The sequence below is a fragment of the Octopus bimaculoides genome, chromosome 4 (genome assembly GCF_046866305.1).
Source record: "Octopus bimaculoides isolate indiv1 chromosome 4, ASM4686630v1, whole genome shotgun sequence".
In the NCBI taxonomy this organism is placed as follows: domain Eukaryota; kingdom Metazoa; phylum Mollusca; class Cephalopoda; order Octopoda; family Octopodidae; genus Octopus; species Octopus bimaculoides.
In genome coordinates, this window is record NC_142931.1 from 22231895 (window position 1) to 22248592 (window position 16698).

At 35.1% G+C, this 16698-nt stretch overlaps 1 protein-coding gene across 4 annotated transcripts in view; it reads left to right on the forward strand.

Annotated features, from left to right (window-relative positions):
* Positions 1-16698, forward strand: part of LOC106876823 (sodium-dependent phosphate transport protein 2A) — an 84290-nt gene that overhangs the window by 5788 nt on the left and 61804 nt on the right. For all 4 annotated transcript variants that reach the window (XM_052966948.2, XM_089350491.1, XM_089350490.1 and 1 more), the window contains exon 3: positions 15888-16028. In XM_052966948.2, the coding sequence (XP_052822908.1) occupies positions 15888-16028 (141 nt within the window). The remainder of the gene's footprint in view (positions 1-15887; positions 16029-16698) is intronic.

A 16698-nucleotide genomic window follows, 5' to 3' on the forward strand; every position in this document is an offset into this window, starting at 1 on the left:
GACATTGAATTAAAAATTAAGCATTGGCAATGTTTGAGACAACTGCGTCTGAAAAATGCTTTAAGAGTACATTTTATTTAGCTCGCGGTTTCAATTCCGATGTGGAAAATCTCGCGAACTTCGACTTTGCCTTCAAACCCATTAAACCTTGTTATAATGTTCATGTGGAAAAATTAGGATGGTGTGGGCTAAAATTATAATAGATCAGTATTTGACTAGAAAATATAAGTTTCTGATTTAAGTTCATCGACCTCAGTATTTGACTGAGACGTTATTATCGATTCCAGAAGGACAAAAGGCAAAGTTGGCTCCGGCGGGAATTTGGATTTGGTGTAAAACGTCGGGAAAAAAAATATTGCTGAACATTTTTTTTTCCCCAAAGCTCTAACAATTCTACCAATCCATCACTCAAACACTGACTCTTCACCAAGACACAGCTCAGAATTTCTGTTCTTAACTTTGTGTAGTTGACGGAAAAATCTAATGTCAAGTGGTTTCGTTTGATCGCTATTAAAATCCATTTTTTACTTCAGCCTGCTAGTACCGAGTCTAATCATTCGCAACTAACCACTCCACTTGTCACTTTTATTAGCTTTTCCATTTCAAACTTCACTCTTAACTCAAAGCTAACTTCGTCTTTTAAAGGATGTCCTTGTATTAAGTTAAACGAATTCTTTAAAATAGAATAAATGCAAAGTAATGACTTCCCTAACAAGGAAGTTACTTATTCGCGTCATTGTTAGCTGTTCAACACGTGAGACTAATACTTTTTAAAGTTCGCGCCTAATTCAACTGGTTTCACTCATTACTGACCGCACTCACCCAAATTTCGCCACGTCTACCTTAATGAACGAATTACAACTTCTCAAATTTAAAAAGAAATAAAAGTCTTCCCGGAAAACTTGCAGTCACGTAGTTTTTTTTACACTCTCTTAATCTTTTTTTTTTTTAAGTTGATAATTCTATAAAAGAAAACTTAATGGCATTACAAATAAAGGAATGTTGCTTTCTTGGATGGTAGAACGAGTTGCATGAAATGTCTGGAACGATTGGCATTCATCTTTTTCGATTCTTGGTCAATAGTGATATTCAAACAATCCATAAGATCTTTTCTTTTTTTCTTTTTATTTCATGTGTGTGTTATAAGTTTGATGTTATAGACTGGTAATTAATTACTAAGGTCGAAAAAAATTTTATGAAAGGATATCTTTTTCCTTTTCCTAAATCATGAAATCAAGCTCTTAGCGGTTACTAATTTTCTTTTCCCACGTTTTTAGTCAAGAGACTGAAGTTGGGGAAACCCAGATAGTAATTCAGTGTGTAACAATAACAGCTCTGTCTAGTTAAAAAAAAATTTCAAAATTTTAATTTAATCTCAAGTGTTTTATTTATATTTTCCTACCTAAGTATGGAGATATTATGTGAAATTATCTACATATACTTATATGTACCTCTTGTAGTCATATTGCACAACTCTCTTCCTCATGCTAAATCTTATATCTGTTTGGCTGTATGTATGAATGTGTGTATATCTGAGTGTATATATATATCATAATAGTTTCAAGTTTAAAATATATGCATATATACACAGTCATCATCATCATCGTTTAAAGTCCGCCTTCTGTGCTGGATAAAGCTGTACATTTAATTTATAAATAATATATTATACATAGCTATCTCTCATTCTCTGTATGTGTGTGTGTGTGTGTGTAGGCCCTGCCCTGTTTCACATTGTCCCAAAACTGATCAAAGACGAAAAGGATTCCATCACCTTTAAACGGAGTCTGGACAGATTTCTTCAAGGACTACCAGACAAGCCACCCATACCTGGATACAACTCACACAGCAAGAACTCACTACTTGAATGGACCATAAACAAAACTTGACTTAAAAAGGATTTAGATAATCCTATCAGGTGGTGCTATTAAGTTAGACATGGCCTAGACCAATCTTTGGTCGAAACATATCTAAGTTTTATCTAAGTTTTTATATATAATAGGCGCAGGAGTGGCTGTGTGGTAAGTAGCTTGCTTAACAACCACATGGTTCTACTATAGCCTCGGGACGACCAAAGCCTTGTGAGTAGATTTGGTAAACGGAAACTGAAAGAAGCCCGTCGTATATATATATATATATATATATATATATATATATATGTGTGTGTGTGTGTGTGTGTCTATATATGTTTGTGTGTGTGTGTGTTTGTTCCACCCAACTGATGCTGGTGCGTTTGCGTCTCCGTAAATTAGCGGTTCGGCAAAAGAGACCGATAGAATAAGTACTAGGCTTACAAAGAGTAAGTCCTGGGGTTAATTTGCTCGACTAAAAGGCGGTGTTCCAGCATGGCTGCAGTCAAATGACTGAGTAAAAAGAGTAAAAGAATATATATATTCCATTTCATATTTGTTAATAAATCAGCTTTTAATCACAAGATTCTTTTCCCCAATCCCTGGTGTGTGTGTTGGATGAAGTGATGTTGACATTCCTTGATGACATGACCTGTTGCTGTAAAGCTCTCTGGAATAAAAAAAACAAGAAAAGCATCCGGTTGTAAAATCTTGTCCCAAGTGTTTCTGTCCAACCTATGTTAGCATAGAAAAACACATTTAATGAACGAACAGTTATATATATATATTTCCTCTTCAACCTTTTATATATATGTATATATATATGGTGTGTGTGTACATGCTCAATACCCATTGCATTTTTAACGGCAAGAAGGCAAAATTTTAAATTTTAGCTTGTCTGGTATTCCTTGAAGAAATCTGTCCAGACTCCGTTTAAAGGTGATGGAATGAATCCTTTTCCTCTTTGATCAGTTTTGGGACAATGTTAAATAGGACAGGGCCTACACACAGAGGGAATGAGAGATAGCTATATATAAAATATATTCTGTTTAAATAACAAGAGACTTTGGTAAAATTAAAATGTTATTTACTTAACCTCTATTTCCATTTTCAGAAAAATAGATTGGATATTTTAATTAGGTAAATTATTGAAACTGAGGTTGTCTTTCTCGTAGCTTAGGCTTAATCTTTCAATATTGTTTAACTGAAGACATTTTATTTAAGAACATACATTTCATATCCTTCAAACTTGATATATACATTGTACAATATTTACATTTACTAAGATGACTTTTACATAAACCATTTCTAGGGAAGGTTCTATTTTCATCATTATGATATATCCTTCTTGCTGATTTGAAGGAGATCTGGCTGCTATTTCTAGCAAGTCGAGTTACCTCATAAAAGCACACATGTATGATGATAAAATTTGTGACGGATTTTTTTGATAATAATTTTGGTTACCATATTTACATAAAATTTCACTGAAATACCTTAGCTATTTATCTATTTTTGTTTATGATAGGAATGTTTTCTTTTTTTTTAATTTTTTTTTTATTCACAATTGTCACATATCAAGAAATATTTTAGTGGAAAATAATATATTTATCTTAAAAACATCAGAATTGACTGTTTTACTAGCTAGGAGTTTTTTAAAAATAGTTGATCCACCTTCCATTTGAATTTCATCTGCTATCTACAAGTAGTGCCTCTTCAGTTTCACTTTCAGTTTTAGAAATAGTGCAAAGACACAAATGCGTATGTCAAGTGAATGCAGGGAACAAATTTAGTAGGAACATGGTACATATTCAGGTTTTCTGTGAGAATCTGCTGGCTGATTCATAATTGATTCTAATCATGAGAGAGAACAACAGTTCTCATGGATGAATTTACCAATTTTTTAATACAGTTTCTGATATTTTTACTTGTGACTTGTTACACTGAATATTCATCATCTTAAACCAACACTCATTCATCATAATCCAAGTCAGTTCTTTTTTGGGAGTTATTGTCCTCCTAGATGGGTTAGTTTTAGTTTTGAGGCTTGGTTTCTGCAGCTGGATAAGCTTTAGAGAGGTCCTGTTTATGGCAAAACTAAAGTGTCCTCTTGACTTATATCCTTGTTTTTCACCAACTACATCATTGAATATTTTGGGTAAATTTTGTAGCGAACAACAATAGTAGTGAAGTTGCTTTCTACATCAGACTGTTATATTTTTCTCATGGGGCTTAACAGATAAATAAAGGAGAGGGTGATAATAGAAGAATGTGAGTGGGTGGATGAAGGAAGCAAGAGTAAGATAATAGAAACAGATTGGGATAAGGTGTGCGCGAGAGATGCATAATGATAGAGATGAGTAAATGGTAAGAGTGAATGATGGTTGTCAGTAGCAAGTGGCTGAGAACGAAAGGATGATGACTAAAAATGTAGAAAGAGTTGTGGTAAATGGTGGTGGGCAGGTACATGTAGATCTAAAATACTCTGTTGAAAATATGCATTGTGTGTGTGTGTGTATATATATATATATATATATATATATATATATATATATATATATATATGAAAAATGAGTTTGTTTTAACAAGCTGCAGCAAAATGAATTTATAAATATCAAAGCAACACTAACAGCAAGTAGGGCACCAAAATGTTGTTGCCTTGGAAATATTTATTAGTTCCTTATTTCAGGTAAAGCACTACTTGATGGAGGATAACTACTAAAGATAATCAGAATTAGTTAAACATCTATTTATGTTTCTATGCATTTACTAAAAATTTTATGAAGCACATGAAAAGGTCTGGGTCTGATCTCCTGCTCAACAGCTTTCAAACCCCACCAACTCATGAAAACATTGTGATACAAATGCTAAAATTGGCAACGGTGATGGAGATCGGGAAGTATAATATACATTCCTTAAAGTGTGACATACAAATGGACAACATAAAATCTTGAGGGCCCTTTGGACTTTTCAAAGACAAGACAACCTCACTAGTGCTGATGACACAGTAAAATACTACTCAATATATGCTGGGGTCAATAGAATAAGTACCAGTTGAATACAGGGGTCAAATATAATTGACTTAGCCCTACCCCCAAATTGCTGGCCTTCTGCTAACATTTGAAATTAATATATACCTGTAAAGTGGTTGATGTTGAGAGGGCATCCAGCCATAAAAACCAACCAAAAGTAAAATTTGTAAGTGAAATGTGGTCTTCTGACCTGACTAGTAGAGCAGTTCGTCTGAATAATAATTGAGCTGGAGTATGATGATGATGAGGAGGAGGGGGATATGTATATGTGTGTGTGTGTGTATCATCATCATCATCGTTTAACGTCCGCTTTCCATGCTAGCATGGGTTGGACGATTTGACTGAGGACTGGTGAAACCAGATGGCTACACCAGGCTCCAATCTGATTTGGCAGAGTTTCTACAGTTGGATGCCCTTCATAATGCCAACCACTCAAAGAGTGTAGTGGGTGCTTTTACGTGTCACCCGCACAAAGGCCAGTCAGGCGGTACTGGCAATATATGAAATTATGTTAGCTTCCTAAAGGAATAGTGTCATCCAAGGAAATACTGGTTCAATATCTAATATTGGAGGGGGGGGGGGTTGATTTCCTTAAAATAATAGGTTTGTAGTTTATATTCATGCAAAGGAAAAAGAAGAAAATGGAGATTTTAAAGTTAATAAGAATTTATTATCAGCAACAAATCAATCATTATCCCTTACAGCTGTGAAAACACTCACCCCTACTTCTAATTAAGTTACCTAGATAACAAAAGCTATCTTAGGGAGCATTTGAGAGAATGTATTTCCTATGAGTTCTTAGTGCTTACTGTTTCTACTGTACCCGTTTGTTCCTGTTGTGTAACACATGCAGATTGAAACTGGTCATATGCACAAGGAAAAATATATAATTTTTGCTTGAAAACTCATGTAATGAATATAGCTATCTTTCTGCAAAATTCATTACGTTGTTTCTCTCATTATTCTTAATAATAATTATTCATTATGTACGTAAACAATATCAAAAGCCTCAGCTGACTTTTCTTTGTACATTTTTTTACATATTCTGGCAACAGACAATTCTCACTATCAAACCTCCATTAATTCCTTCTTTCATTCTGTTTCTCTCATTATTGTTATAATTATCACTTGGCTTTCCAGTAATGGATGTTATACACACAAGCATATGTAGATGCTTGTTTTTATACATACACACATACATATAAATACATCCAGGACAGACAGTAAGAGGAAAAGAAAGAGAGAGAGAGTGTGTGTTAAGCAACTTTGTTCAAAAGACTGCAAAAATTTGCCTGTTTTGACCTACTGGAAATAGCTAACAGATTACTAATAAATCAAACTGAAATCATAAATGTAGACTACATTGAATAATATATTTCCTGAAATATAAAGCAATGAGATTGTCACAACAAGTGCACCTTTCATTACCAAGATTTAACAATTTTTGTAGCATTGTTAGAGCTATTATTTATGTAATTGTTTTGCGAGAGATCGTCAATGTGTTTGCTTGCCTTGCAGAGATAGTGAATACATCAACCTTCAAATCAATTGCTCAAATTGGCTTATATGATGTGCATGAGCCAAGGTCAGACTCTTCTACATATTGGTTAAATTTCAAAGCATACCCTACTGTTGTGTGTATATGTAATGTGTGTGTGTGTGAGTGGAGAAAGAGAGAGAGAGAGAGAGAAATAAAACATGAGATTGTTCATAAGTTATACAATCTTAATGATTGTTGTGAAGAAATCTCTATCAGAAGGAATATCTTGTTTGAGAACAGTAAATTGAAATATCATCATCGTTTAACGTCCGCTTTCCATGCTAGCATGGGTTGGACGATTTGACTGAGGACTGGTGAACCAGATGGCTACACCAGGCTCCAATCTGATTTGGCAGTTTCTACAGCTGGATGCCCTTCCCAGCGCCAACCACTCCGAGAGTGTAGTGGGTGCTTTTACGTGCCACCGGCACAAAGGCCAGTCAGGCGGTACTGGCAACGGCCACGCTCGAAATGGTGTACTTTACGTGCCACCTGCACAGGAGCCAGTCCAGTGGCACTGGCAACGATCTCGCTCGAATGTCTTTTCATGTGCCACCGGCACAAGTGCCAGGAAGGCAACGCTGGTAACAATCACGCTCAAATGGTGCTATTTATGTGCCGAAATAATTTACATATTGCATATGCTTTCATAGAAATATTGTGTTGAGTCAAAAGTTTTGTAATATTTTGATAACTTATTTGCTTTATTTATCAAGTTACAACAAAAGCAACCTAGCATTCAAAGTAGAAGCATCTTCTTGACCCATCTGAAGCTACCTTTCTGCAAGTTCTTTGATTCCACGTCAATACCAGTTCTTGTTCATTTATGCAAAGAGTTCCTTCACTGAAGCTTTCACCTCCTCTTGGTTGATAAAGCGTCATGAGCACTGGAAGTGAACCATGAATTGGAAGAAGTAGTTGTCCGAGGGAACTAGGTCCAGACTATATGCTTGGTGTGACATCAGTTCAATTCCTTCAAGTTCCTGGAGTTTCTTCCAGGTTGCTCAAGCAGTAATAGGTCTTGCATTGTCTTATCACTTTTTGTTAACCAATGCCAAGTAATTTTTATGCATAATGGCATACTTTTGCTTCAGCTGTTTGGAATACATGTTGGCATAAATAGTTCAACCAACCGGAATGAATTCATAGTGAATTATCCCCTCATAATTCCACCGGATGCAGAACATCACTTTGTGCTCGAAACACCCATGTTTGGCAACTTGCTCAACTACTGCTTATGCACATTAGGAGTGTAGAAAAATATCTCCCTCGGATTATTCTTTGTTCCGATCCGTAGCTCACTTCCTGTGCTAGCCACACTTCATCAACCTGGAGGAGGTGGAAGCTTCTATGAAGGTGTTCTTTGCCTTGATGGACAAGAACTGGTATCAGTGTGAGATCAAAGAATTAGCAGAAAGGTGACTTCAGACAGTGGAACACAGTGACCTCTACTTTACATTGCATTATAGCATAGAGCATTCACAGACAGACACTAATACTTTTGATGGTTCTCTTTCTCTCTCCATCTCTCTCAATCATTCTGCTTTCTACATGTTCTTCAAATCACATTCTACTGTTGAATGTATATACGTATGTATGTGTATGCATGCATGTGTGTAGGTATGTATGTATGTGAGGGGGCTCTTTTTAGTAACTAAATCTGCTAAAAATATCAGCCAAATCTCCTTCAATTCTCTAGCAATAAGCTATCAAACAGGACATAGTGATGGGTTTCCTGCTCTTATGATAAAACTATGTTTGTCATGATCAGACTGCTCAGTTTACAGGGACTTATTCCTGAAAAATCCTGGAAAGTAGACTTCCAATTTTTACTCATCTGTTAACTATTTTATAATGATTTGGAGTTTTGGGGACCATAAAACAGGAATTACGAACTTAAACATTTATTCCATTAAAAATATATACTAATAGAAAACGTTAAAAATTTACAGAGAAAATAATAGATAATAGCCTTCCTGGATAATAAAAATGTATTCCAATCAGAAGTGTATGTTATTTATGGTACGTTTCAAACTTGCTCACAATTTTACAAGTTAGGGCTCTCATGGTTTTATGTAGAAGTCGGCAAAATATTCTTTTCTACTCTAGGCACAAGGCTCGAAATTTTTGAGGAGGGTGCCAGTTGATTAGATCGACCCAGTACACAACTGGTACTTAATTTAGTAACCCCAAAAGGATGAAAGGCAGAGTTGAGCTCGGTGAAATTTGAACTCAGCACTCAAAGACAGACTAAATACCGCTAAGCATTTCACCCGGCATGTTAACGTTTTTGACAGCTCACCACCTAAGTTGGTGAAATATTAGTGAGGGTAATGAGCTGTTTCTGCAAGTTTACAGTTTCATGTCCGTCTCTTGGAAAATATTTTGGTGCTTTTTACGTGCCACTGGCGTAGGAGCCACTCAGGCAGCACTGGCATTGACCATGCTCGAATGGTGCTTTTTACGTGCCACCGGCACATAAAAAATTACTTTTTCTTCTTTTTTTTTGTTTAGCGCGAAGCTTGGCTTTTTCAAATGCACTAGTTTCTGAGAAAAATATCCTAGTAAATTATTTTTATATGGCATGGTGTAAAAAGGACATTTTAAGATGATCTTGCAATTTACAATTATATTTTCAATAACACAGCTTGGAAATACAATAGTTTCAGAAATTCTTGACTGCATTTGTAGTAAAATTTCACTGGAACACCATTTAAAAGCCTTTGGGCACAAATGAACACCATTATAGTTGACATTGAATAATACAAAAATTAACACACACAAGCAACAACCATACACATAAATACAGCATTATTGTAGACATAGAAGCATAGTCAGTTACTGATGAAACCCCAATGAAGGTTGAAACTTGACCAGCCGATCTTTTTCTCCTTGTAGTGAGATTGTATAAGAAAATAATACAGTTGTTTGCAGCTATTCAACATATTTAATTGCTCCATTAAATTATACATACTGTATTGGTTTAAATCTATCACCTTACTCTGTAGTACATTAGAGCATTACTGTTCATGTATCAGTAATTTAGTAAGTTTATACATATATGTAGGCGTAGGAGTGGCTGTGTGGTAGGTAGCTTGCTTACCAACCACATGGTTTCGGGTTCAGTCCTACTGCGTGGCACCTTGGGCAAGTGTCTTCTATTATAGCCTCAGGCCGACCAAAGCCTTGTGAATGGATTTGGTAGATGGAAACTGAAAGAAGCCCGTCATATATATGTGTATATATATATATATATATATATATATGTATATGTTTGTGTGTCTGTTTTTGTCCCCCCAACATCGCTTGAAAACTGATGCTGATGTGTTTACGTCCCCGTAACTTAGCGGTTCAGCAAAAGAGAGTAAATGATGTAGGCAACGCAAAACTTACATAATAAATGTGTTAAATATATCTATTTTTAATTATGAATATCTACCACATAAAAAACAAGGAAATTTTTATGGCCATCCTTTTCTATGGATTGTTGCTCAGTTTTCTTATAAATATTATTACTACTAGGTAACCAAGTATATTACGCATGTTGCTAGCTAGACTATTGCGTGGCATTGCTAATGACACAAAATGTCAATGACATTTTATAAATGTCTAATGCAAAAAACCCAGAAAGAGATAGCTTGTTGATTATTTGAATTATAACTGTTATTATCTGTTTGTAACGGATTATCATACTTTCAGTAGATTAATTTGTATTCTAGCAGTTAATCATTTTCGTCAAAAAATAGTCAAGTTGCAGTGCACTATAGATTTTCTTGTGTGGATGTGTGCAGATAAGTGAGTGGGTATATATAGATAATTGGTATTTATAGATGCTTTGACACTTATTTATGAAAATATTGGGTCAATTAATAGAACAGGTACATTGTTTTATTGAATTCTCAATTAGACTTACATTATTTTAAAGATTATATCAGCTTTTATTAGTGTGGTCTGTAAGAAGGGACTTCTGCTATGTCCTTCGCAGGATCCATGACAGTTAGAGTTTCATGTTGATGGATGTAAGGAGGGGATTTCTAAATTTGATCCTATGGTAAACTTAAGAATCATACTGGAATTTTAAGACTGTTTTGAGATAACATGTAGTAGAATTGCAGCGTGGAAGGTGTTTATAAGCCATTTAAAATAACACACAAAAGCCGTCAGATTCACTTCAACATTTAAATTTAATTTGTCAAAATATTTTCGTCGCTTTGAGACCGCGACCTGTTCACTGACAAAATTGTGCTGCACAATTTTGTCAGTGAACAGGTCGCGGTCTCAAAGCGACGAAAATATTTTGACAAATTAAATTTAAATGTTGAAGTGAATCTGACGGCTTTTGTGTGTTATTTTAAATGGCTTATAAACACCTTCCACGCTGCAATTGTTTTCGTTCCAGTACACAATCTCAGATCAGGTCACTTACTATGCAAGTACATCTCCGTAATTTAGTAGAATGTATCCAAATAATTACGAGTTTTAAATGCATTTAAAACTACTGTCAGTACCTAAAGTTTTGGATATTGAAATGAATGATAAAAGCTTCTGAACTGTTGATATAATGTATGAAATTGGTAAATTATTGTTTTTACACACTCAATTACATGCATGTCTACATTCAGTGACATCAGCTATAATTTATCAGTGTTTGCTTACATTCTGGTAAATGCCATGGAACAAGAAGCAGGAACCTTGTTAAGTAAAACTGAACCAGTTAGACTCAATCAGTTAGTTGTGAATCTCTTGTACTGAGAATATACTGTTAGGAATGATATATCTTACCAGTTACTCTCCCCTAAGATCTAAGGTATCATTACCAAATCAAAATGGAACTACAGGCATCTTGCACATTACAGAGGTATTGCATTTTTGAAACTTTGGTTATAATATGGAATTCTGTAACATAAAGCTTTTTTTTTTCCCCATTAGCTGCCATGTTGTATAGAAGTCGATGTGAAAATACTTTTTGTATGAAGGAAGTCCATGTTATAACAAGAGTTTCAGGAATGTAATGTTTCTTCAATGTACTGTGTTACTGTATTTAAACAGAAATCCAGACGAAAATTAATACTAGCCAGATTAGATTTGGAGATTCTCCATCTACAGTTTCATATTGATACAAAAGAGACTGCAAAATATGAGAACTGAAATAAAAAAATTGTTTTAGAAAATTAGCAGTTCATATTTCAATTAATAATCTAATCAATTTTTCTGCTCAAATTTTTGTTTAAAAAAGCATTACAGATTTATCAGCTTCAGATTTCAGGTTATAAAAAATTAAACAAACAAACAAACAAACAAAAAATAAAATCTTCATCTATGATATAAATAAGGAATTAAGAATACTTAGACTCTTCCATATATATTTAAATGGACTATACTTTTGTAAGTTCACTGATGGATGTTGCCTTGACATTAAGTGTCCAGTTGCTGTTACATTCCCCTCCTGCAAATAAATCTGACCTTCTTCCTTTTACATCTATTTTGTCCATGCTGGCATGGGATGGTCACAACATAGAAATACACAAGTGGTCTACTTGAATAAACTATTTTCTCTGAAGTATTTAAATTAAAGATGTAATATAAGGTTTACTTAGCATTGTTGGATATACAGTAACTTGGTAGTTCAAATAATGGACTCATATACCTTAGTAGTGTAGTGTGCCCCTATTGAAACACATGTTACGCAAGGATTCCTTGATCATCCTTGCTGAAATGAGATACTACCTCTTGGTTCCTGGGTTGAAGGCTAGCTGTAAAGGAGTGTAGAAAATATCTTCATAGTCAATGTTAACACTCTCATGGAGGTGATGGTGGTGGTAGCAGAATATGTTTATTTATAGTTATATTTTCCCTTATGTAGGTTTCTTCATATCTACATCTTCCATTTCCTCATGCCTTGAAACATCTAATACATGAAAAAAAAAACTATTGAAATCTTTTCATACTCCATCCATGCAATTTTTGTAGTCTCTAAAGAAAGAGATTTTTGCTATTGTTGGTTTTCTTTCTAACAATCAGTATAATGATTATGAATAATAAAGACTTGAATTTTACAAAGTCACTTCATTTCAATATGCATATTTCAATATGCTTTTCAACACGTGTACCTGTTTATATACATATATGCACATAATATAAATATACATGTTTATGCATGTCTATTTATAAACATACCCTAAGTCTGAAAAAAAATATATACTTCAGACCTTAAATGTTTTAAGAATATATCTACAACAATTCAAAGTCTTATCTCTTAGATCTACTGTAATTGCATGTTTAAGAATTTTTTCTTCACCTCCTATTTTTGTAACATAATATGTATAATAACCCTACCATATTTTACCTGGTCTACAGGTAAGTATTCAGAGTCTAATATTCTTTCATGTCTTACATCACAACCATTTTCTACTCTCCTTACATCACAAATATTTTCTGTTACATGAGTTTATAGTTGAAAAAAATCTGTCAATTGTGTTTTGCTTGAATTAATTTTTGTTTCTGTATTTTAAACAAACGAAAAAAAATATTTGTATTGTGTGTGGGTGTGCTGCTGGAGGCATGATGGTAAAATGCACCCAGTCTGCACTGCAGATGGTTAGTAATGGGGGCTGCAGAAACCATACCAAAAATAACAATATAAACTACAGAGTTGGGCTTTTTTTCCTCTGTTGCTATTTATGCCAGATGATGAAAGACCACTGTGAGTAGAGAGATATGAGGGCCAGCCAACCCATGCCAGCATGTAAAAAGATAATTGTATGTGTGGGTGTGTATGTCTGCACACATGTACATTGTATATATAGGTGGCGAGCTGGCAGAAATGTTAGCACACCGGGCGAAATGCTTAGCGGTATTTCATCTGCCGCTACGTTCTGAGTTCAAATTCCGCCGAAGTCGACTTTGCCTTTCATCCTTTCGGGGTCGATTAAATAAGTACCAGTGATGCACTGGGGTCGATATAATCGACTTAATCCGTTTGTCTGTTCTTGTTTGTCCCCTCTGTGTGTAGCCCCTTGTGGGTAGTAAAGAAATAACACGTGTACATTATATATATATATATATATATATATACACACACACACACACACACATATACATGCACATACACATGCGTTAACACACATACACACGTGTTCATCAGTATCATTTTACATTTTTTTTTCCATGATGGTACCAGTTGGATTGTCTAACTCTGAATCACTTATTATTCAGAGTTACTGTCCTCTTCAATTTGGAGGACCATATCTTGCTCAAATGTCTCAGTTTTAGCATGGATTTTTTGGGCTGGATGCCCTTCCTAACATCAACCGCTTTCTAGAGTGCATCTTGTTGTACCCGCGTCAGTGAGGTTGTCATGTCCTCAGCAAGACTAAAAACTCCTTTCAAATCTGTCGTCTCTCTGCTTAACTCGCTGAATACTTTACAGAGTACTGGGCAGAGAGAGAGATAAGACAACATAGTAACTGATCCACTACAGAGGGTGCTGTTATCATAGATTTGGAAACAGAGAGTGCATAGGATGCAAGTACACTCGCTAAAATTTTGGGTGGAGGGGATGAAAATGCTTTATAACAACCTAGGTTTGTACACCCTAAGCAAATTTCATTCCCTTAGAGTTGTCAGACAATCATTTCAATATGTGCAATCCTCTCCAACCTGTATCAGTATGAAAAAACAGACTTGATGCTAATGATGAGAATGGTATCAAAGAAAATGTTATAATGCAAAAGAGAAACTGCCAACGGCGAGCTGGCAGAAACGTTAGCACGCCGGGCAACATGCTTAGGGGTATTTCGTCTGTCTTTACATTCTGAGTTCAAATTCCGCCGCGATCGACTTTGCCTTTCATCCTTTCGGGGGTTGATAAATTAAGTACAGGTTTTGTGTACTGGAGTCAATTTAATCGACTGGTCCCTTCTCTTAAAATTTTGGGCCTTGTGCCTAGAACAGAAAAAAATAAAAAAAAGAAAACTAATTCAGTTGATGAAACAATATTTTTGACAGATTTCTTTTCAAACATGAATAAATTTTCTTTCATGTATGTGTGTTACGATTGATGTGGCTTCATGTTAGAAATGTAAATTGTCTTCAACTTTAGACTGCTTTTAATCTTAATTACTCATTGCTTTAGTTTTCAGTCCCTAATGAATATAACAAATTGTTTTATTTCAGTTTCATTTTTTATTGCATTATGTTTCATAATTTACAAAGTGCATTTGTGATCCTTTATATATACATATACATACTACATACTACATACACTCCTTAGTTTATTATAGCCACCATCATGGCCAAACCTATGCAGTAATAGGTGTAGCTGTGTGGAAAGCAGCTTGCTTTTCAACCACATGGTTCTAGATTCAGTCCTACTGCATGGCACCTTGGGCAAGCGTTTTGTACTATAGCTTTGGGCCAACCAAAGCCTTGTGAGTCGATTTTGTTAGATGGAAACTGAAAGAAGCCCATCGTATATATATATATATATATATATCAAAGAAGAAAAAAAAAAGAAAATGGAGATTAGGAAGTTAATAATTGTTTATTATTAACAGCAAATTAATGATCTACACTTACAGCTGTTTCAATTAATACTCAGTATATATTAAGTAAATGACCTGAACATAATATCTTCAGAGGGGAAAAAAATATACCCTTGGATGTTTTATGTGTTTATGGATTCATTATATCAGACTATATATATATATATATATGTATGTATATATGTGTGTATAATAGGTGCAGCATGGCCAAATGCCTCATAGCCACAAAGTCCTGGATATGAGCCAGCTGCATGGTATCTTGGGCAAATGAAATTTTATATAAGGTCAGGTGAACCCATACCTTCTGAGTGAAAGTGGTAGGTGGAACCTGTATAGAATCCCATCAGAAGGAAATGTACCCATAATTCAAAGATACAGCTTTGTTACTCACTGTCACATAATTTCTGCCTTAGAATTACATTAAGGGTACATGTGGTTGTGGAGTACTCAGCCACTTAGATGGTAATTCACTGAGTAGAGAATTCAGTTGATCAAAGAACTGTATACTCATCATCAAAACCAGTGGAGATTCACACTCATACACACAGATGAATAATATATATATTATGTGTGTGACTATGTTTGTATTTGTATCTATATGTATGTATTTGATTTGTATGTATCTCATGTGGTTTGTATGTATGTGTGTGTGTGTGTGTTTCTTGCATGTCACTATCTGATTACATATGAAAGTTATTTCTATAAATGTTCTTCGTCTGTTAGATTAAAATATTAGTGTGATTGCAATTTAGCTCTTATTACAATTATTGTTTACACTTATATTTGCTATGTTTTTTTTTATATATATATACTAACATCTATTCTCTCCTTCGTATTTTTTTTTTGTGTGTGTGTGTATGCTGTAAGTTATGCAACTGAATTATATTTTAGTCATTGAGTTATAATAAGAACTTATTGTTTTTGGCAGCCCTGGGTACCAGTGACAAGGTAGTGCGTATACTGCTGATTACTTTGAAGATTATCTGTGTCCATGGCTTCCTGTACATCTTCATCATATCACTCAACCTGCTTAGCCAAGCATTCAGACTCTTGGGTGGCAAAACTGCTGGTATGTTCTTACTTCACTTACCAAATATAATTATCCCCTTTTTTTTTTTCAGATTTATCACATTTCATTTTAGGGCTGTCACCTATAAGACTTCAGATTTACATATCCTTATTCTTGTATGTTGTTGTGAATTATCAAAATTGTTAGTGTAGTATGATGAACAAAGTGATTCATCTACCGCTCAGGTTCCCTTGCAGTGTCAACTCACCAACTGGGTTACATACGAAAAGTGCCCTCCTGCCTAACCTATTGCCTGAACCTCCTCTCTAGCTTGTACATCCGTACGCATATGTCTGCCACAACCACCCTGAAGTGAAGAGGCCCATGTTGGTCCTATTTCTGCTTACGTGACCTCCTTCACTGTTCCTCTTCTGGTAGGGCCCCTCATCCATTGACGTCACAGACCCTTTTCTCCTGATTCACTTCATCCCCATATGCCCCACTGATCTCAATGATCACTTCCTCACTTCACGCCATGTTGAAATCTGCCATCCACCTGGGTGAATGTTCCACTCACTGCAATCTCTGCAGGGATGGAGCACCGCTTGCTTCCTCTCCTCCTCTTTCATCCGAAGAAATGACAATTCCGCAAATATTCAAGACATGATGTGGCATCCCATCCACAGAGACATTATTTTTGGAATTAACAGCCATTGCCGACCCTCTATTC